Here is a 21,738-nt window from a genome sequence, read left to right as displayed (position 1 = left end):
ACTAATGATTTTTATTTTTCTACTTTAACATAGCAACTAAAGACACAAAAAAGATCTTAACAAAATTTATGACATTAAAAATACCAGATCTAACACTAATCATTTCAGTATTTTACCTATTCTTTTTTTACACCAATAATAATACTATATCCCAATAAATTAGTACAATCTGAAAGAATATTATGACCCTGTTATGTGTATATAACTATATTAATCAGCAAAATAAACTAGCTCATAAAGATAATACCTTTAAGTTTTCTCTGCAGAGTAAATAATTCTTGTATTAATTCATCCTTTTGTTTTTGAAGTTCACTTAACTGGCCACTATCATGTTCCATTGTCTTCATTTCTAGAAACAAATAGACAAATAAAAATCACATTTTAACTATTTAGGCTTTGCCTTAAATACGTCAGCAGGTATTAACATTGTGTGTGCGTGCACACGTGTGTGTGTGTGTGTGTGTGTGTGTGTGTGTAGTAATAATAATTTAAGCATCATATGGTCAATTCTAGGCCTCAAAAGGCTTCCTCTGGCCATCTAGAAACTGTTTCTAGTAAACTGACCAGGATTCATTAAGCAACAACCAGGTACAAAGGAATTAGTTGGTGGTTGGACCACCAAGAGATAATTCCAAAGAATGTAATATCACTAAGTAAAACAAGATTCCAAATAGGATAGTAAGAAAACTCTACCCTTCATAACTAAAGCATATTTAAAATAGCATTCCCCAGTACTCACTATATGGCTACAAACCTCCATAGTATTGGTAATACTATTTTTTCTACCTAGAATGCCTTTTCTCTCTTTATTCCCACGGTAAATTCCAATTCATTCTTTAAGATTCACCTAATTTTTCAAAAGGTAAACAATAAATCAGGACACAAAATTTCTAGCACATGACACTAAATTAGTAGCCAACTTCCTTAATGTACTCATATAAATCAGTAAGAACAAAAGTGCAGAAAAATGAACAAAGAATATGAGCAGACTGTTCACAGGACAATAAAAATATAAGCAGTCAATAAATTCAGAGAAAGAAATTCAACATCATGCAAAAATCAAGGAAATGCTAATTAAACCAACACATAAAATAACATTTTTACCTGTCAGATTGGCAAAGATTAAGGTCAGCGATAATGCCCAGACTGGTAATGGTATAGGATAATAATATAGGAAAACAGGCACTCACTTATAGACTTGGTAGGAAAATTAATTAATTCAGTGCTCTAAGGAGTATAATTTGGCATTGACTCCCTTAATATTTTCTTCTGATCTAGCAGTTTCTTCACTAGATTTTGCCACACAAATATAGTCACAGAAGTATAGGGAGATATATACTCAGATAGTGAGAGGCCCTTATTGATGGTCATGTTGGTTGTTTCTTGATTTTTATTTTTATTTTGTTTTGTTTTCTTCTGAAATCACCACCAGTCCTTCTACCTGTGCACTTTCCTATCTTCTCTGGGAACTGAGAAGTGCACACTGACGATGCGGAGACTGCTTGGGATTCTGTCTCTCTCCTCTCTCTGTCCCTCCTGCACTGTCTGTCTCAATCAATCAATAAACGAACAAATGAACAAACAAACCTGAAAAAAAAAAGAAGTTGAGTCTAATCCCCTCCACTTGAGTGTGGGCCGACCTCAGTGATCTGTTTTGAATAAACGGAATGAGGTAGAAGTGATGCTACCCAATTCCTGAGTCTAGATCATAGGATGATAGAGCTTCTCTCTTGAATTTTCAACTCTACTTCTCCATGGGTTTTGATCCATCAACATTTAATATATTCAAATATCTCCCGTCTCAAAAAAACACTTCCCCAGTAAAAACCCTCCATTGACCTCATACCCCTCTAGGTTACTGGACTCTGTCTTCTCCAGAGAAACTTCGCTTCAAGGACTTGTGTGCACTCATGATTGCCATTTCCTCTGCTGCCACTGCTCAACCCGTCTTACGACCTGGTTCTTTCTTTCCTTCTTTCTTTCTTTCTTTCTTTCTTTCTTTCTTTCTTTCTTTCTTTCTTTCTTTCTTTCTTTCTCTTTCTTTCTTTTTATTTCTTTCCTTCTTTCTTTCTTTTTTTCTTTCTCTCTTTCTTTTTCTTTCTTTTTTCTTCCTTCCTTCCTTCCTTCCTTCCTTCCTTCCTTCCTTCCTTCCTTCCTTCCTTCCTCTTTTTATGAAATTTATTGTCAAACTGGTTTCCATACAATACCCAGTGCTCATCCTGACAGGGTTTCTGCACTTTCTTACTTCCTCCATCTGTTGCTTTCTCTAAAGCTCACCAGGGACCTCCTCTTGCTGCTTCTTAGTCCTTATGGGTGACAGTTTGGCAGCAAGTAATGTGGGTTGATCACTCCCTCCTGTAGGTGAATTCGTTGTCACACAGTAATGTTTCCTGCCTACCTCTTACATTGTTCTTTGCCGTTTCCTTTTCCTTGCTTTGAAAATCCTGGGTTCTATTATTTTCTTTCAATACATTTTTCCTGGGTGACACTCAAATTTAACAGTTCCAGCCAAACCTCTCTCAGCACTTTTGACTTATAGACACAACTTTTCAACATTTACACTCAGATCTGTCACTTGGCTAATCTCTATCGGCCTCAGACTTCAGTCTGGACGTCACTTGCTCAGAGAGATCTTCCTCAACTCCTAGTTCACATTAAGTTCCCTTATTATATATATATGTTCTCACACCATTTTGTACTTCTCCTTTTGAAGCAGTCATTAATTCATAATTATCTCTTTCATAGTGTTGGAGACAGAGCATTAAATAAAACAAAGTCCTGCCATTACAGAGTTTAAAGTCTCATGTAAAAATGTTAAAAAATACTTAGAGACAGGCTTTGTGAAAGTACAAAGACCAACAGCATTGGTCTTTGGTCCAGGTACCATGGAGGCAAATCTATTAAAATAAATTCATATTTCTGGAAGAAAGGATACAAAATACAGGGCTCCTACAGTATCTGTGGTATCAAGGACTTTTTTCTTCACCATTTTTATACACGAACAATTTACAGAAAGTACATCCATTTACAGCATACAATTCTATGAGTTTTGGCTGTCACAATACACTCATGAAACCACTGCCACAATCAAGAAATTGTACATACACTTCCTATCAATTCCTAAAGCTTCCTCTGCTGCTTTTCAATTTACTCATTCTCACCCAGGCAACCACTGGTTGACTTGTTACATGCCTGCTTGTTGTCACACACAGTTTGCATTGTACGTAGTGTGTGTTCTTCCGTATCTAGCTTCTTTCACTAACAATATCATTTTGAGATGCATCCATGATGTCTATGAGCAGATTTGTTATTTTTTACATCACTGAGTATTCCTACGGCATGGATATACCAATTTTGTTTATCCATTTACGTCCTAATGGACATTTAAGTTATGTTAAGTTTTTGGCTATTGTGAATAAAGTTACTAAAAAGTTAGTGTGGACATATGTTTCAATTTGTTGGTGTATCTAGTTGTAGGATGACTGGGTCATACAGTAAATGTATGCTTAATGTTTTAAGAAACTGCAAAATAATTTTTCAAAGTGTGTACCATTTATTTCACATTCCCATCACTACTATACGAATTCCAGATGCTCCACATTCTTGCCAACACTTGATATGACCAGTCTTTTTAATTTTAATTAAATGAATGTACAGTGATATTGCATTGTGGTTTAAATTTGTATTTTCCTGAAGACTAAAGATATTGAATATCTTTCCATATGTCATTGGTTATCAGTGTATGCCCTTTTGTGAAGTTCAAATCTCTTTCCTCTTTCATAATCAGTTGTGTTACCTTATTAACTTGTACGGGTTCATTATATTCTAGATAACAGTACAATGGCAGATATACGTATTGCAAAGATTTTATCCAAGCCTCTGGTTTGTCTTTTGATTTTCTTAATAGTGTTTTTTCAAATTTAAATCCAATGTAATTGTTTTTTCTTTTATGGTTCACGTTTCTGTGTCTCATCTCATTGCCTATCCCAAGATGGCAAAGATTTCCTATTATGTTTTCTTCTAGAAGTTTCATAATTTTAGCTTTCATCTTTAGGTGTATGCTCATTCTGAGTTAATTTAATATGGCGTGAAGATTTAAGAATAATTGTTTCACAACAGATGTCCAATAGTCTCAGCACCATTTACTGAAAAGACTGTCCTTTCTCCCTGGAATTGCCATGCTACCTTTGTTGAAAATCAATTGACCCTCTATGCAGAAGGCTATTTCTGGACTCCTTCATTCCAGTGGTACATATGTGCCTATTTTTAAGCCAATGACACATTATCTTGGTTACTATACCTTTTTAGCAAAATTTGAAATCAGGGAGTATAGATCCCTGAATTTTGTTCTTTTAAAAAATTGTTTTGGCTATCCGAAGTAATTTGCATTTCCATATAAATATTAGAATCAGCATCCAAGGCATAATAAAATTTGATGGGATTTTTACTGAGATTCTCTTGAACCTATGATAAATTTGAAGAGAACTGTTCTATTAACAAAATTGAGTTTTCTAATCCATGAACATGATAGATGTATTTATTTAGGTCTTCCTTAATTTCTATCAGCAGTGCTCTGTGGTTTACAGTGTAGAAATCCCTGATGTCTTTTGTTAAATTTGTTTCTATTTTGTTTTTTTGATTCTGTTTAAATGGTATTTTTATTCCACTTTGCAATTGTTTGCTGTTAGTATATAAAAATTCAAGTGATTTTAAAACATATACCTTGTAGTCTATAACCTTATTATATTAACTTACTAATTTTGGTAATTATTTTGTAAATTCCTTATAATTTTCTATATAATCATGTAACCTTAAATAGAGGCAATTTTATTTTTATACTTTCTGATCTTTATACCTTTCCTTCTTCTTGCCTCATTGAAATGGTTAAAATTATTAGGACATCCAGGGCCATATTGAATAGAAGTGATAAGAATGGGCATCCTCACTTTATTCTCAATCTTTGTGGAAAAGTATTTAATATGTCACCATTATGTATAATATTGGTGTTCAATATTTCATCATTAAGTGTAATAGTAGCTGTAGGCTTTTCATACAGGTTCTTTATTAGGTTGAGAAAGTTCCCTTCTATTCCTGGTTTTCTTAGAGTTATATAGGACTGTAATGATCCATTTACCAGTCTCCCTTTCCAGTCCTTTGCTATAGCTGTCACTTGCTATGCAAGTGACACACATGTATACAAATCGTCTCTACATACATTATAAATTCCACAAGATGATATATTATTTGCTTTAAGCAATCATATGCATTTTTTAAAATCAAGAGAAAAAATAGGTATTTATATTTCTTTATATTTGCAATTTCTGATTATTTTAATTCATTATGATCTGAGTTTCTCTCTAGTGTCATTTTTGCTTCTACTTATAGGACTTCCTTTAGCATATCTTGTTGAATCATGATGGCATTGGATTTCCTTAATTTTTATTTATCTGAAAATGTCTTTATTGTAACTTCACTTTTGAAGGATATTTTCACTGGATAGAGAAAATTTTCTTTCAATATTTTCAAGATGTTATTCCACTGTCTGCTTGACTTCATCATTTCTACTGACAGGTACATAGTCATTAGATTTATTGTTCTCTGTTTTCAAGATTTTCTCTTTATCTTTGGCTTTTCAACTGTTTGACTATTATTATGTGACTAGGCCTGGATTTCTTTGAATTTATCCAGTTTGGGTTTGCTATTTTCTCGAATATGTAAATTACAGTCTGTTAGAAAATTTAAGAAATTTTCTGCCATGATTTCTTCAAATATATTTTCTGCTAATTCTCTCTCTTCTCCTTCAGAGACTCCAATTACATGAATGTTAGACCTTTTAAAACTGTCCCACAAGTCCCTAAGTTTCTATTTTTTTTTTTTTGTTTCATTTTAATTTTTCTTTGCTTTTCCAGATCGGACAATTTCTATCAATCTATCTTCATGTTCACTGGTTCTTCTATAAGCTCCATTCTGCTATTAAGCTCATTTAGAGACATTTTTTTAGGTAATATTATCCTCATTTTATCATTTTTATTTTCTATTTTTATTTTTTAAATTAATTTATTGAAATTCAAGTTACCTAACATGCCATGTAGTATTGGTTTCAGGGGTAGAACCTGTGATTCATCATTTACATTTAACACCCAGTGCTCATCCCAAGAAGTGCCCTCCTTCATGCCCATCACCCATTTAGCTCATCCACCCACCCACCTCCCTCCAGCAACCCTCAGTTTGTATTTAAGGCTCTGGTATGGTTTGCCTCCCTCTTTTTTTTTTTTTCCCCAAGTTTATTTATTTATCCTGAGTGGGGAGGGGCAGAGACAGAAAGGGAGAGAGAGAGAATCTTAGGCAGGCTTTGCACTGCCAGCACAGAGCCCAGCACAGGGCTCAAACCATGAACCCTGAGATCATGAACTGAGCCAAAATCAAGAGTCAGATGCTTAACCAACCGAGTCTCCCAGGCGCCCCCTTCCTCACTACTTTTATCTTATTTTTCTTTTCTCTCTATGTTCACCTGTTTTGTTTCTTAAATTCCACATATGAGTGCAATCATATGATGTTTGTCTTTCTCTGACTTAATTTCACTTAGCATAATTCGTTCTAGTTCCATCCATGCTGTTGAAAATGGCAAGATTTCATTTTTTTATATATGAGTAATATTCCATTGTACATACATACCATGTCTTCTTTATTGATTCATCAGTCAATGTATATTTGGGCTCTTCACATAATTTGGCTATTGTTGATACTGCTGCTATAAATATTGGGGTGCATGTGCCCTTTCGAATCAGCACTTTTGTATCCATTGTATACCTCGTAGTGCAATTGCTGTGTCATAGGGTATTTCTATTTTTAACTTTTTGAGGAACATTCATAATGTTTTCCAGAGTGGCTGCACCACTTTGCATTCCCACCAACGGTGCAAAAATGTTCCCCTTTCTCTGCATCCTTGCCAACGTCTGTTGTTTCCTGAGTTCCTGATTTGAGCCATTCTGACAGGTGTGAGGTGGTATCTCATTGTGATTTTGATTTGTATTTCCCTGATGATGAGTAATGTTGAGCACCTTTTCATGTGTCTGTTAGCTATCTGGATATCTTCTTTGGGAAAGTGTCTATTCATGTCATCTGTCTATTTCTTTACTGGATTATTTGTTCTTTGGGTGTTGTGTTTGATACGTTCTTTATAGGTTTTGGATACTAACCCTTTACCCAATATGTCATTTGCAAATATCTCCTCCCATTCTGTCAGTTGCATGTTAGTTTTGTTGATTGTTTTCTTCACTGTGCATAAGCTTTTAATCTTGAGGAGGTCCCAATAGCTCAGTTTTGCTTCTTGAGACAGGACTAGTAAGAAGTTACTGTGCCAAGGTCAGAGAGGTTGCTGCCTGTTTTCTCCTGCATGATTTTGATGATTTCCTGTCTTACAGTTAGGTCTTTTATCCATTTTTAATTTATTTTTGTGTATGGTGTAAAAAAGTTGTCTAGTTTCATTATTCTGCATGTCACTGTCCAGTTTTCCCAGCATAATTTGAAGAGACCATCTTTTTTCCATTGGCTGTCTTTCCTGCTTTGTCAAAGATTAGTTGGCCATACATTTATGGGTCTATTTCTGGGTTCTCTCTTCTGTTCTATTGATTTATTTGTCTGTTCTTGTGCCAGTACCATACTATCTTGATGATTACAGCTTTGTAATACACCTTGACGTCTGGAATTGTGATGCGTCCAGCTTTGGTTTTCTTTTTCAACAATACTCTGACTATTCAGGTCTTTTCTGGTTCCATACAAATTTTAGAATTGTTTGTTCTAGTTCTGTGAAGAATTCTGGTGTTATTTTGATACGGATTTCACTGAATGTATAGATTACTTTGGGTAGTATAGACATTTTAACAATACTTGTTCTTCCAATCCATGAGTATGTAATGTTTTTCTACTTCTTTGTGTCTTCTTCAATTTATTTCATAAGCTTTCTATAGTTTTCAGCATACAAATCTTTTACCTCTTTGATTAGGTTTATTCCTAGTTATCTTATGGTTTTAGTGCAATTGTAAATGGGATAGATTCCTTAATTTCTGTTTCTGCTGCTTCATTATTGGTGTATAGAAACGCAACCAATTTCTGTACATTGATTTTGTATCCTGAGACTTTGGTGAATTCATGTATCAGTTCTAGCAGTTTTTTGGTGGAGTCTTTTGGGTTTCCCATGTAGAGTATCATGTCATCTGCAAAAAGTGAAAGTTTGACTTCTTCTTTGCCAATTTGTATGTCTTTTATTTCTTTTTGTGGTCTGACTGCTGAGGCTAGGACTGCCAGTACTATGTTGAAAAAGACTGGTGAGAGTGGACATCCTTGTTGTGTTCCTGACCTTAGGGGGAAAGCTCTCAATCTTCTCCACTGAGAATGATATTAGCTGTGGGTCTTTCATATATGGACTTTATGATGTGGATACATGTTTCTTCTATCCTTTCTTGAAGTTTTTTATCAAGAAAGGATGCTGTATTTTGTCAAATGTTTTTTCTGCATCTATTGAGAGGTTCCTATGGTTCTTATCCTTTCTTATTAATGTAGTACATCATGTTGATTGATTTGTGAATATTGAATGAGCTCTGCAGCCCAGGAATGAATCCCACTTGATCATGGTGAATAATTCTTTTAATGCACTGTGGAATTTGATTTGCTGGTATCTTGTTGAGAATTTTTTCATACAGATTCATCAGGGATATTGGCCTGTAATTCTCTTTTTAGTGGAGTCTTTATCTAGTTTTGGAATCGAGGAAAAGCTGGCTTTATAGAATCAGTTTGGAAACTTTCTTTCCATTTCTTTTTTCTTTTCTTTTCTTTTCTTTTCTTTTTTCTTTTCTTTTCTTTTCTTTTTTTTGGAACAGTTTGAGAAGAATAGGTATTAACTCTTCTTTAAATGTCCGGTAAAATTCCCCTGGGAAGCCATCTGGCCCAGGACTCTTGTTTGTTGGGAGATCTTTGAATTTTGATTGAATTTCTTTGTTGGGTATGGGTCTGTTCAAATTTTCCATTTCTTCCTGTTTGTTTTAGTAGTTTGTATGTTTCTAGGAATGTGTCCATTTCTTCCAGATTTCCCAGTTTGTTTGCATATAATTTTTCACAGTATTCTTTTTTTTTTCAACGTTTATTTATTTATTTATTTATTTATTTATTTTGGGGGGACAGAGAGAGACAGAGCATGAACGGGGGAGGAGCAGAGAGAGAGGGAGACACAGAATCGGAAACAGGCTCCAGGCTCTGAGCCATCAGCCCAGAGCCTGATGAGGGCTCGAACTCACGGACCGCGAGATCGTGACCTGGCTGAAGTCGGACGCTTAACCGACTGCGCCACCCAGGCGCCCCTTCACAGTATTCTCTTAAAATTGCATTTCTGTGGTGTTGGTTGTGATCTCTCCTCTTTCAGTCATGATTTTATCTATTTAGGTCCTTGCTTTTTGATAAGTCTGGCTAGGGGTTTATCAATTTTGTTTATTTTTCAAAGAACCAGCTCATAGTTTCATGACCTGTTCTGCTAGTTGTTTTTGTTTGTTTGTTTCTATCATTTATTTCTGCTCTAATCTTTATTATCCCCCCCCCCGGGGTTTTTTTTTCTGTATTTAGGCTTTATTTGCTCTTCCTTTCTGAGCTCCTGTAGGTGTAAGGTTAGATTTTGTATTTGGGACCTTTCTTGCTTCTTGAGATAGGCCTGAATTGCAATATACTTTCCTCTGAGGACTGTCTTTGCTGCATCCCAGTGTTTAAACTGTCATTTTTCATTTTCATTTGCTTCCAGGTATTTTTTTTTAATTTCTTTAATTTCCTGGTTAAACCTTCATTCTTTAGTAGGATGTTCTTTAACCTCTGTGTATTTGAGGGCTTTCTAAATTATTTCTTGTGGTTGATTTCAAGTTTCATAGTGTTGTGATCTCAATCTTTTTGTACCTGTTGAGGGCTGATTGGTGATCCAGTATGTGATCTATTTTGGAGAGTGTTCCATGGGCACTCAAGAAGAATGTGTATTCTGCTGCTTTAGAATGAAATGGTTTGAATACCTGTTAAGTCAATCTGGTCTGGTGTGTCATTCAAAGTCATTGTTTTGCTTGGATGATCGGTCCATTGTTGTAAATGGGACATTAAAGTCTCCTACTATTATGGCATTATTATCAATGCCCTTATGTTTGTTGTTAACTGATTTATGTATTTGGGTTCTCTAAGTTGGAGGCATAAATACTTAAAATTGTGAGATCTTCTTGATGGATAGATGCCTTAATTATATAATGCCCTTCTTCATCTCTTGTTACAGTCTTTGTTTTAATATATAGTTGACGGGTAGATGTTTTTCCATCCCTTCACTTTCCATCTGCACATGTCTTTAGGTCTAAAATGAATCTCTTGTAGGCAGCATATAGATGGATCTTATTTATTGTTTGTTTGTTTTTGTTTTTTTACATTCTGATATCCTATGTCTTTTCACTGCAGCATTTAGTCTATTTATATTCAGAGTGATAATGAAAGATAAGAATTTAGTGCCATTGTGTTACCTGTAGAGTTGGTGTTTCTGGTGATATTCTCTGGTCCTTTGAAGTATCTGTTGCTTTGGTCTTTTTTTTTCTCCACTCAAAGAGCCCCCCCAAAATTTCTTGTAGGGCTGGTTTAGTGGTCATGAACTCCTTTAGTTTTTGTTTGTTTGGGAAACTCTTTATCTCTCCTTCTATTCTGAATGACAGCCTTGCTGAATTAATTTAGCACATTTAATGTTTCCTGCCACTCCCTTCTGGCCTGACAAGTTTCAGTGGTCTGCTAACCTTATGGGTCTACCCTTGTAGGTTAAGGACCTTTTGTCCTTAGCTGCTTTCAGACTTCTCTCTTTATCTTTGTATTTTGCAAGTTTCACTATGATATATCATGGTGTTGACTTGTTTTTGTTGGTTTTGGGGGTAGTTCTCTGTGCCTCGTGGACCTGAATACCTGTTTCCTCCCCCAGATTAGGAAAGTTCTCAGCTATAATTTGTTCAAATAAACCTTATGCCTCCTTTTACCACCATTCCTCTTTTGGGATTCCTATGATATGGATATTGTTTAATTTTATGGAATCACTAAGTTCTCTAAATCACCCCTCATGGTAAGTTTCCTTTCCCTTTTCTTTTTAGCTCCATTATTTTCCACAATTTTGTCTTCTGTATCACTTATTCTCTGCTGTTTCTTCAACCCTCATTGTGACTGTATCCAGTTGGTTTTGCATCGCAGTTATAGCATTTCTGATTTCAGCTAATTTTTAGGTCTGTGATCTCTGCAGCAAGGGTTTCTCTGGTGTCTTCTATGTTTTTTTTTCAAGCCCATCTAGTAGTTATGACTATTGTTCTAAATTCTTGTTCAGATATATTGCTTATGTCTGTTCTGAGCAAGTCTCTGGCTGTAATTTCTTCTTGACCTTTCTTTTGGGGAGACTTCTTCTGTCTTGTCATTTGGCTAAGTTTCTGTCTTCTACATGTTTTAAATGCTTGTTATATTTCCTGAACCTGAGAGTAATGCTATATTCAAAAGGGCTCATACACTTCAGAACCTGGCACTTCAGGAAGTGTTTCTGATGTAAGCTGTGTGCACTGTGCTGTTGTGCTTTGCCTGCTTTTTCCCACTGGCCAGTACTCCACAGAGTTCTTCCTTACTTGCTGTGTGGGGTGTTTGGACCTTTAGGTGAGCTTTCATTTGGTCATTAAAATGTGCTTTAATTTGTTTGGAAAAAAAAACGGAAAGAAAACCCTGATCTCCAAAAAAGATAAAAGGAAAGGGAACAACAACAACAACAAAATGTAAAAACAACAACAACAACAACAACAAACTATAAGGCTGATTCCAAAAAAAAAGAAGGGGGGAGGTAAGAAAAGAAGAAAAGAAAAAAAAGAAGCTTGATCCTAAAACAAGAAAAGGAAATTTAAAAAACGAACAAGACACATGAACCTGATTCCAAATGAAAAAAAAGAAAAAGAAAGAATAAAAGTAAGTCTGATCCTGTTTCCACCAGAACTGCAGATGCTGTTTTGAAGCATTCGATTTTCAGTATTCTTGGTTCACGCAGGGTGCTGGCTGCTCTGGTCTTCTGGAAGAGAAGCCTGCTGCATTGGCTCAGCATCAGTCTTACCTCAGTGAATAAGTGATTGCCAGGCATAGGGGGATAGGGTTTGGTGTTAAGTGGGTCCCACCTCCACTGGGGGCCACTGTGTTGCACTCTGAAGTCCCGTCTTGTTGATAATGGGGGGGGGAATGGCACCACCTCAATCTCTCATCCCTTGGCTGGGGATGTCACACCCCCTACTGTTCAGGCAGCCCTCACAGAATTGTGAGGGCAGTCGACTCACCCTGCACCACAACTCTCCTGCATTTTTTCTTTGGTGTGAGGCTGGGATTCAAAACTCAAGTCTTAAAGTCCCTGGCTCTTCAGACCCAGCCCCCTTCTCTAGAATAGAGTTTCTCCACACTGAGAAGTTCTTTGCCCCTGAAAATCAGGCCTACACCTGTGCAATCTGTGGAATCTATGGTATAGTACTGCTAAAAGCAGCAAAGGTTGTATTCCCTCTGGGTGCACCTCTGTCCCCTACTGTTGAAAGGGCTTTTGCCGGCACCTTCAGGGTCTTTTGTCCTTGGGGAGGCAATATGCCCTCTTCCAAAAGTACTCCAGGAAGGGAAAGTTCTCTCTTAATGCACCCCAGAGATCTCTACACTATGCTTTGCAGTCTGGGGCCAGCTCCCTCCCCGCAGGAGCTTGCAACACAGCTCCACTCTGGAGAAAGGCACTTCCAAAGCCTCAGATTTTGAGCTCTGAAGACCGTTTGCAAAAAGAACCCTGCAACACTCAGTACTTCTCACTCCGCAGTCTGTTGTCCACAGAGGTTTTCCTCTCGTGCAAACTGATGCCGCACTCTCTTAACCCCTCTTAGTCTCCCTTTCGTCTCTCCACGAAAAGGGTTCAGGAGTGCTGTTTTCCTCTCCCCCCAATTCACTTCGATGTACCTCGCAACTACCACACTGTCTCCCTCCAACCTGGGAGATCCTTCTGCCAGTCTGCAGATCGACTTCCTGGGTGCTCTAAGTGATCTGACCTCAACACAGCTGAATTTGAGGGACTAGGAAAGTCCAGGGTCCCCCTACTTCTCCACCATCTTAACTCCTCATTTATCAGTGACATTTTTATTTCAGATAATGTATTGTGACATTCTAAAATGTTCTTTTTTTTTTTACATTTTCTATTTCTCCACTGAGATTACCTGTCTTTTCATCTGTTGCAAGTGCATTTTCCTTTATTCGTTGAGCATAGCTCAATAATAGCTGCTATAAAATATTTGATAATTCCAATATCTAGATCACTGTGAGTTTGGCATCTCATGGTTTTCTTCTGATACTAGGTCACATTTCACGGATTCTTCAGAGGTCGAGTGATTTTGGATTGCATCCTGAACATTGTGAATATCATATTGTGGAGACTTCTGATTTGTTTTGATAATAGCCATCCTAATAGGCGTGAAGTGGTATCTCATTATGGTTTTGATTTCCATTTCTCTAATGACTAGTCACGTTGAACATCTTTTCATGTGCATACTGGCCATATCTTTGGAGAAATGTTTATTCAAGTCCTTTGCCCATTTTTTAATTGAGTTATTTTCCTAGTGTTGAGCTGTAGTTCTTCATATATTCTGGACACTAAGGGCACTTGGCAGACTCAGTTGATACAGCATGTGACTCTTGATCTCGGGGTCAGGAGTTTGAGCCTCACATTGGGTGCAGAGACTACTTAAAAATATTCTGGATATTAATCCCTTATCAAAGATAGGATTTGCAAATATCTTCTTCCATAAGAAAACACAACCCATTATTTCTGAGAGTTTTGTTTTTTATTCTCTTGATAGTGTCTTCTGATATACAAAAGATCTTTATTTTAATGAAATACAACCTATGTATTTTTTTCTTTTGTTGCCTGTATTTTTGGTATCCAAGAAATCATCTCCAATTCCAATATGACGAAGTGTTTCCTATATGATTTCTTCTAAAAGGTTTATTGTTTTACTTCATAAGCTTAAGACTTTGGTCCATTTTAGCTAATTTTTGTATATTGTGTAAGGGAAGGGCCTAACTTCATCTTTTGCATGTGGTATCTAGTTTTCCCTGTACCATTTCTTGAAAAGACTGTACTTTTCCATTGAATAGTCTTGGCACTCTTATTAAAAGTAATTTCACCACATACATGAGGGTTTATATTTGAGTTCTCTATTCTATCCCGTTTTTCTATATGTCTGTCCTTATTCTAGTACCACCATTTTGATTACTGCAGCACTTTAGTAAGTTTTGAAATCAGAAAGTGTGAATCCTCCAACTTTATTGTTCATTTTTATATTTCAAGACAGTTTTGGCTTTTTGGGATTCTTTAGGAATCTATATGAATTTTACAATGGGTTTTTCTATTCACGAAAATAATGCTGTTGGAATTTTGCTAGGGATTACATTGAATCTATAGATCAGTTTGGGTAATAATGTCATTTAACAATGTTAAGTTTTCCAATCCATGATATGGGATGTCTTTCCATTTACTTAGGACTTCTTTAATTCCTTTGAGCAAAGTTTTATATGGTTTTCAGCACACAAGTCTTTCACCTCTTTGGTTAAATTTCACCTCCTAAGTATTTATTCTTTTGGATTTATTATAAATGTAATTTAAAAAAAATTCCTTTTTGGATCATCTATTGCTCATACATAGAAATGCAACTTACTTTTCTGTGTTGATTTTGCATACTTCAACTTTGCTGTATTTATTTATTAGCTCTAGCAGGTTTTTGTGTGTGTGTGTGTGTGTGTGTGTGTGTGTGTGGTATCCCTAGTTGTTCTATATATACGAGCATATCATCTGGGCACAGACAACATTTTACTTCTTGCTTTCCAATTTGGATGCCTTTCATTTCCTTTTCTTGCCTAGTTGATTCGGCTAAAATTTCTAATATTATGTTGAATAGAACTGGTGATATCCATTACTTCTCACAGAAAGTTAGAGTATGTATCTATTTAACTTTATATTCTACACTTGTAGTTATTGAATAGTACACATCAATATCACCTAAGGGACTTATAAAAAAGTTATGTTCCCTATCCTCTCCCACAAAGATTCTGATTCAATAGGTCTGGGATGAGATTCAAACATTTAATATTTTTTAAAGCTTCCCAGATGTGTGCCTCTGTCCTATATTCTCTACCCAAAGTAATTCATCTCTGAGAACCTTATTTCCTTCATCTATAAAATGAGATTAAAAAGTATAATCACCACATTTTCTGAGGGCTTAACTATGTGCCAGGCAGCATTCTATGTGCTTCAGTATTATTTCATTGAATTCTCACAACAATCTTTGTTAAGGTCATTACTACTAACCCCCATCTTTACAGATGGGGAGGCTGAGCCAAAGAAATGTTAAATATGTTGCCCCAAATCACACAATTATTAAATGGTGAAATTAAGATTTAAATTAAATCAACATGACATTAGCATTTATAATCTTTAGGATGATGATGATTGTTATACAGTATAAGCCCAATAAATAGTAATTAAAATAATAGTTGTCACATGCAAAGAAAATAATAAATTATTCATATTGATAGCTCCAAGTCAATAAAAAAGTTAAATGTGTTTATTATTCTCCACCTACTAAAGTCATCAAAGTAAGAATACATTTTAGAAAGGCTTCCATTAAAAACTAATTTCCCATTGAATATCATTTATATTTTCATTCTCTATTTCCTCAATTCCCATTGACTCCAATCTATTACTACCAGTCTTCCTCTACGATACTGCTCTTGACATCTGATCGTCAGATTAACATCCTATTTTGATTTCCACTAATTTGAGGAAAACATTTTTTGCTTTTGGTTTCCAAAATATTACTCTCTGCTGGTTCTCCTCTTGCCGTCTTTGACTACTCTGTCCTCATTCTTCTTTCTTTTCCTAAATGTTATGCTTTCCCAGTTTCTGGCTTTGGTCTTCACTCCTCATCTATGTTCTCTCTACATATTTTCTCTGAATGAGGTCACAAACTCCTCTGGATTCAGTCCCAAGCCTAATACTCTAGCTCTGATCTTTTACTAGCTTCACAACCAAATTTTCCCTTGCCACTTGGGCATCTCCCTCTGTATATTTCATAGGTATCTCCAACTAAAAATGCCTGAAACAAAACTCAATCTTTTTGTCCAGAAAAGGCTATAGTTCCAACAGGCTTCTTTCTCTACCTCTGCTCTTCCTCCTGGTACCATATTCTACCCAATCTCTGAAGTTTGAAAACTATGATTCATCCCCGACTTCCCCTATTTCTATTCACATTTATCAGTGATAAAGTCCTGTCATTATTCCTACACATCTCTTTAATTCACACTCTCTTCTCCTTGGCAATGACTTTAGCTCAGAATCTTATCACAGATTGCAATAACCATATAATGTTCCTGAAATGAAATTCTCCCCACTCCACTGTGTAACCTTGTTTCCTAGTTTAAATTGTACTGATGGTAAATGAGGATCACTGCACCAGTCCTATCCCTATTATAGCGTCTATCACATTGTACTATAAATATCTGCTTCCATATTTGATTGTTCCACTTTTTAGTTTTATATCCTGATGACCTAGAACAGTGCCTATCACGCAACAGAGAGTAAATAGATATTTGCTTCTTGAATGAATGACTAAATGCTCTTGTCACACTTACTTCTAAAGAACGTGGGACTGCGCAATAAAAGATACACTTTCATTAGGATAATTAAGAAAAAGGTAGAGGAATAGCTATGAAATAACCCAAATTGCTTGTGAAAAAGTTAAATTTCTAGAAAACCCATCGATTCAAAATAAGTTAGTTTTGTTAGTGGCAGATAGATAAATGAGGTGGTGCTTTGTACTCATACCTCTTTTCAAAATGTTTGCCTGGTTTTCTAAGTCAGATATTTCAATCTGGACATTTTCTTTTATCAACAGCTCTCTTTTCTTTGTTACTTCATACTCATTATTGAAGTCTGTAATTTCCTTAATAAATTTTTCCTCCTCTTCTATGACTTTTTTCTTTGTAGCCTCCTAAAAAAACAGAAACAAAAGACCAAATATAGATGTTAATTTGTAACAATATTTTCTTTAGTGATTTACAGTGCAGTCATTTGGAATTATTAACAACAAAAATATATAATTGTATATCCTGGTATTATTACAAAGTGCTTTACTCCTCTAGCAATATTAATAAAAGAGCTGAAGCTATTACATAATGACAACCAACTATTCCCATGTGGAAGTTTTATCCTTAATGTTTTGGGAGTATTAATGATGTAGAAATTCTACTATTTATCTTTGTATCTGTGTTTGTGTATTAAGCTTAGAGCCGTATGTGTCATTCTGTCACTGCAATGTGAAATTGGGTAAAATAACTAAATGTCCAAACGTGAAAATAAAAATCTATACTCAAAGGAATAACCGCTAAAGAAAAAAGACAAATAAACAAACAAGGAAATCCAAAGAACCCTTTTTAAATATAGGTAAAGAAGGTAAAATTCTATATTTATTTCCAATTCAGTTCTATGAAATAGCTTACATTCTATGAAACATCAACATGAAGAAGAAGTAAGAATTTCCAAGAACTCTGGGCAATGCTCGAACCTAAATATTATTGTATTTTTCTATTTTTTCAAAGAAATGTCCACTGATTGTGAACTGCATTGAGAAACTGGCCGTATCATATGTAACCACCAAGTCTGTTGATTCTGAAATCAGATAAATATTTTTAGTATTTCAAAACATATTTTCTTTTGAAATGTCAATTAACTATAAGTCACATTCCTAAACTGGCCCTGTCATTTAAAACTACTGAGTCTATTGGTTCTGACTTAAGATAAAAAGATAACAACTATCTTTTCACCAACATCCGTAATATGACTAAAGTGTGAACCTCTCTGTCTTTCAAAAGCATTAAAACCAAGGTCTCAAAGCCTGAGCAATTCAAATCAGTTTCACCGTTTTTTAAATGCTTATTATAATTGCAAATAATATCTCTATTGCATCCCTGCCAATAGAACTCTTTCAAACTGTATTACTCTACCAACTGGTTTTAAATAGCACTTAATACTTTCCATATCTGAACAGGACTATCTGCCAATATGCGTACAGATAATTTTCTAAAAGTACACCTAAGTATATTTAAATACTTTTCAATACAGTTAGTGAAATAGACATTTCTTAGCGGCTGAAGGCTTACAAAGGTTTGGAGAAGCATATTCCTCTGGTTTATAATTTCACTACACTGTCTTTCTAAGGCATTTTCATGAATCTTCCAAAGCTGTAAGAGGAAAGTTTTTTCAGAGAATTGCTGAACCTTTAAAATGAAAAAACAGAAATCAGAATGAAACAATTAGTCAGACATTTTAGGTGCCTTAGTTAATAGAACAGATCTGTATAGTGTAAGATATTTTGTATTACACTTAAATACAAAATAAAATTCACATTAAACATCGTATTTTATAGGTACTGCCACATATTTTTTATAAGTGTTCTATAATTACAAGTTTTATAATCTTTCCCCCCAATTAGACTATAGGCCCCTCAAGGGCAGAGAACGTGTTTTCTTTTTTCTTTCCAATACCTAGCACATTTCTTAGCTTAGGTACCAAAGTTTTTTGACTACACACACTGAAATCTGTTGCAAGACAGCTTGTGTTAAAGAACAAGTTTCTATTCTCATCATTTATAAGGAAGATATGGATGAATTAAACATGTATACAGTATGGCTAATAAAATGAGATAAAATCTACAAACCACAGGAAAAACCTAGTCCCATGACTACAGTTATACTAAAAAAAACACAAATCTGCTAAAGCCTTCAAATGCTTTTGTGAAATCATTTTTTTATTTTAGTACCTCATTTGGTTCTAGTTAGCAAAAGACATAATAACATTAATATCAGATATGTAACTATTATTTCATGTGAGCCATAAAGAATAGCATCTCCTGAGACCATGAATATTGAAGTGAAAGTCAGGAAGTTTTAATATATAAAAGCTAAAAATGATGCCAGACTGGAAATAATCTTTCCTCTATATTCAGTACTGGCCTTCATAAGAAAGCATCACTTTTAGTTTGGGGCTGTTCCCATCTCCACAGTGGAAAGAAAAAGGAAATAAATTCAATTTAAATTGCAGAAAGCAAGATTTACGGTAGCCATAAGAATTTCCTGAAGGTGAGAGACAGGGTGTGAAATCTCTGTCCCAGAAGATATTGAATAGTAAAGAGCTTAGGAATAGTCTAGTCCAGAGGCAAAGGGTTGGCCTGAAAGATATTTTGAAATGATATGGCTAAAATGTCCTGGAAATATTGGCACTAAAAAAGTAGCAGAAAAAAAGTAACAGGAATAAAACAGAAAATATGATGTCGCATATATGTAATATCATGGCACGTCTGCTCACACCTTCAGTACTTGGTACCGCTCTCATCAGCTCTATCTTAAGAAAGACATCAACCAAAAATGATGAAAGAGATGTAATTTTCATGACCAGAGAAACTCAGAAAAAATTGTTTTAAAACTGGGGGCAGGAAGAATGGGGCAGTTAGTTATTTTACTGTCGAGAAAGACAGAAATTAGAAAACATAAGGCCAGATCTATAAAATCATCTAGAAATTGGTCATAATAGCAAGCAAGAATACGATCATGAATTCTATTACATTTATTTAGAATATGAAAATACTTCAGAGCCACTTACTATTTATTAGTAAATGAGAATGAAATGAGTTCCAGGAAAGTGAAATTCTTTAATAAAGGTAATATATGAATTATGGGCAAACTCAGGATTGAAAATCCAGATCTTTTGGCTTCCTTTCTTCTAAATTATGACTAGAACTATTTCAAAGTAATAGAGATACTTCTGGAACTAAAAGGGACTTCAGTCTCTGACAATAGCAGAAGTTCAAAGTATGGAAGTTTGAGAAAGAGAAAAATGATCAGACCCTAATGAAAGAAGATTGCTTGCAGTCTACACCTACCTCCCAGAGCTGCTATTTTGGACAGTAACCATGAATGCCTGAAAAACTGCCAGGACCAAATACTGGGCTGGATAAATTTTGGCTTAAGCCAGTAAGGTGTGTCAGGTATTATGCCCTTCAGAATCAAAATTCCTGAGTTCGGGTTGTTTCTGCCACTGATCTGTTGTGAAAGACTTTTGGTAAAACCCAAAGATGAAGAAAATATTACTTACAAGGTTAAAAAGTTTTTTAAATATGACATAACCAAATTTATTATTCAAGTTCAGAAAAGCCTTATGTTGAGAACTAAGAAATTAATATATTAAAGTGAGCTATTAGATAAGCTGGCATTTAATTGGAATATTTTACCACAATCTGAAAAACGAAACCTATGTACCCCAAATGAAAAGTAAACAGCTATTCAAACAAAAGCTTTGTAAGAAAGATGTATCTATACATTTCCTCTTCCCCTAAACTCCTATGGGAATTATCATTTTGAGGTCTTTTCAGCTTCTTTGATATATTTTTTTAAATTATTGGCCTGCTTCTCCTCATCATTCCCCTCTTCTGTCTTACACTCTGTCTTTATCTTTTACTTCCACATTTTCCTCCTTAAATTAACCTTAAAAAGTCCTAGAATCAATAACTACAGAAAAATTACAGTAACACTAATTTTTAAATTTACCAGGGTCTGTGATTAAAACATTTAATACAAAAAGGAATTGGCAGGTAGAGGAAAGAGCCTAATAGAAAAAGAGGCAAAGAGTCTGAGAAAGCTCAAATCAGTAAGGTTAAAGAGGAGATGCCCACAATATGCTGATTCAAATGGTGAAGACAGCAATAAGTTAAGGTTGCAGAAGCTACACAGGTTTATTAATAATAGAGTTCTTCATATTTTAATGAAACCAAAAGGACAAAGACTTTTGGATCTTCCCAGTTCCTCTTGGCCAAGTATGTTGTTACTCTTAAAAGCTGAAATAGCTTTTCAAGGCCACCTATTTGCAGAATGCGTTTCTCATTATTCCTTTTGTTCTTTCTGTTATCACAACCAATCTCTTAAACTATTTTTCACATTCTTGTGTTTGAAAGCCAGACTTACTGAGGTGTAAAATTTAGGTAAATAAATCCAAATATAACCCCACACATATTGCTATGATCACAAGGTCATTTCACAGAATAAACCATCATCAGAAACATCTCTTTCATTATAAAAGTGATGGGTGGAGATCAAAACTTGAAAGATGCTGGAAGAAATGTGAAACTGTGACTTAAAAATAATTTTAACTAAGGTATAATTGACATATTATATTAGTTTTGAATGTACAACAAAATGATTTGATATTTATATACATTGCCAAACGATCATCAGAGAAAGCCTAGTTACCATTTGTCACCAAAGTTATAAAATGTTATTTTCTGGGGCGCCTGGGTGGCGCAGTCGGTTAAGCGTCTGACTTCAGCCAGGTCACGATCTCGCGGTCCGTGAGTTCGAGCCCCGCGTCGGGCTCTGGGCTGATGGCTCAGAGCCTGGAGCCTGTTTCCGATTCTGTGTCTCCCTCTCTCTCTGCCCCTCCCCCATTCATGCTCTGTCTCTCTCTGTCCCAAAAATAAATAAACGTTAAAAAAAATTTTTTTTAAATCTTATTTTTTTTTCTTATGAGAACTTTTTAAGATTTATTCTCTTAGCAAGTGTCAAATATGCAATACAATATCACTGAGTATAGTCACC

General features: G+C 35.2%; 1 protein-coding gene across 1 annotated transcript in view; it reads right to left on the bottom strand.

Moving 5' to 3' along the window:
• Window positions 1-21,738, bottom strand: part of CCDC172 (coiled-coil domain containing 172) — a 59,444-nt gene that overhangs the window by 16,624 nt on the left and 21,082 nt on the right. The window contains exons 4-6 of the mRNA XM_040486569.1: window positions 18,253-18,369; window positions 16,919-17,084; window positions 248-349 (exon numbers count right to left, since the gene is read on the bottom strand). Of these exons, the coding sequence (XP_040342503.1) occupies window positions 248-349; window positions 16,919-17,084; window positions 18,253-18,369 (385 nt within the window). The remainder of the gene's footprint in view (window positions 1-247; window positions 350-16,918; window positions 17,085-18,252; window positions 18,370-21,738) is intronic.

This window comes from Herpailurus yagouaroundi, unplaced genomic scaffold, assembly GCF_014898765.1.
Source record: "Herpailurus yagouaroundi ecotype Mexico unplaced genomic scaffold, PumYag 163, whole genome shotgun sequence".
NCBI lineage: Eukaryota > Metazoa > Chordata > Mammalia > Carnivora > Felidae > Herpailurus > Herpailurus yagouaroundi.
This window is presented reverse-complemented; position numbering and strand designations above follow the sequence as displayed.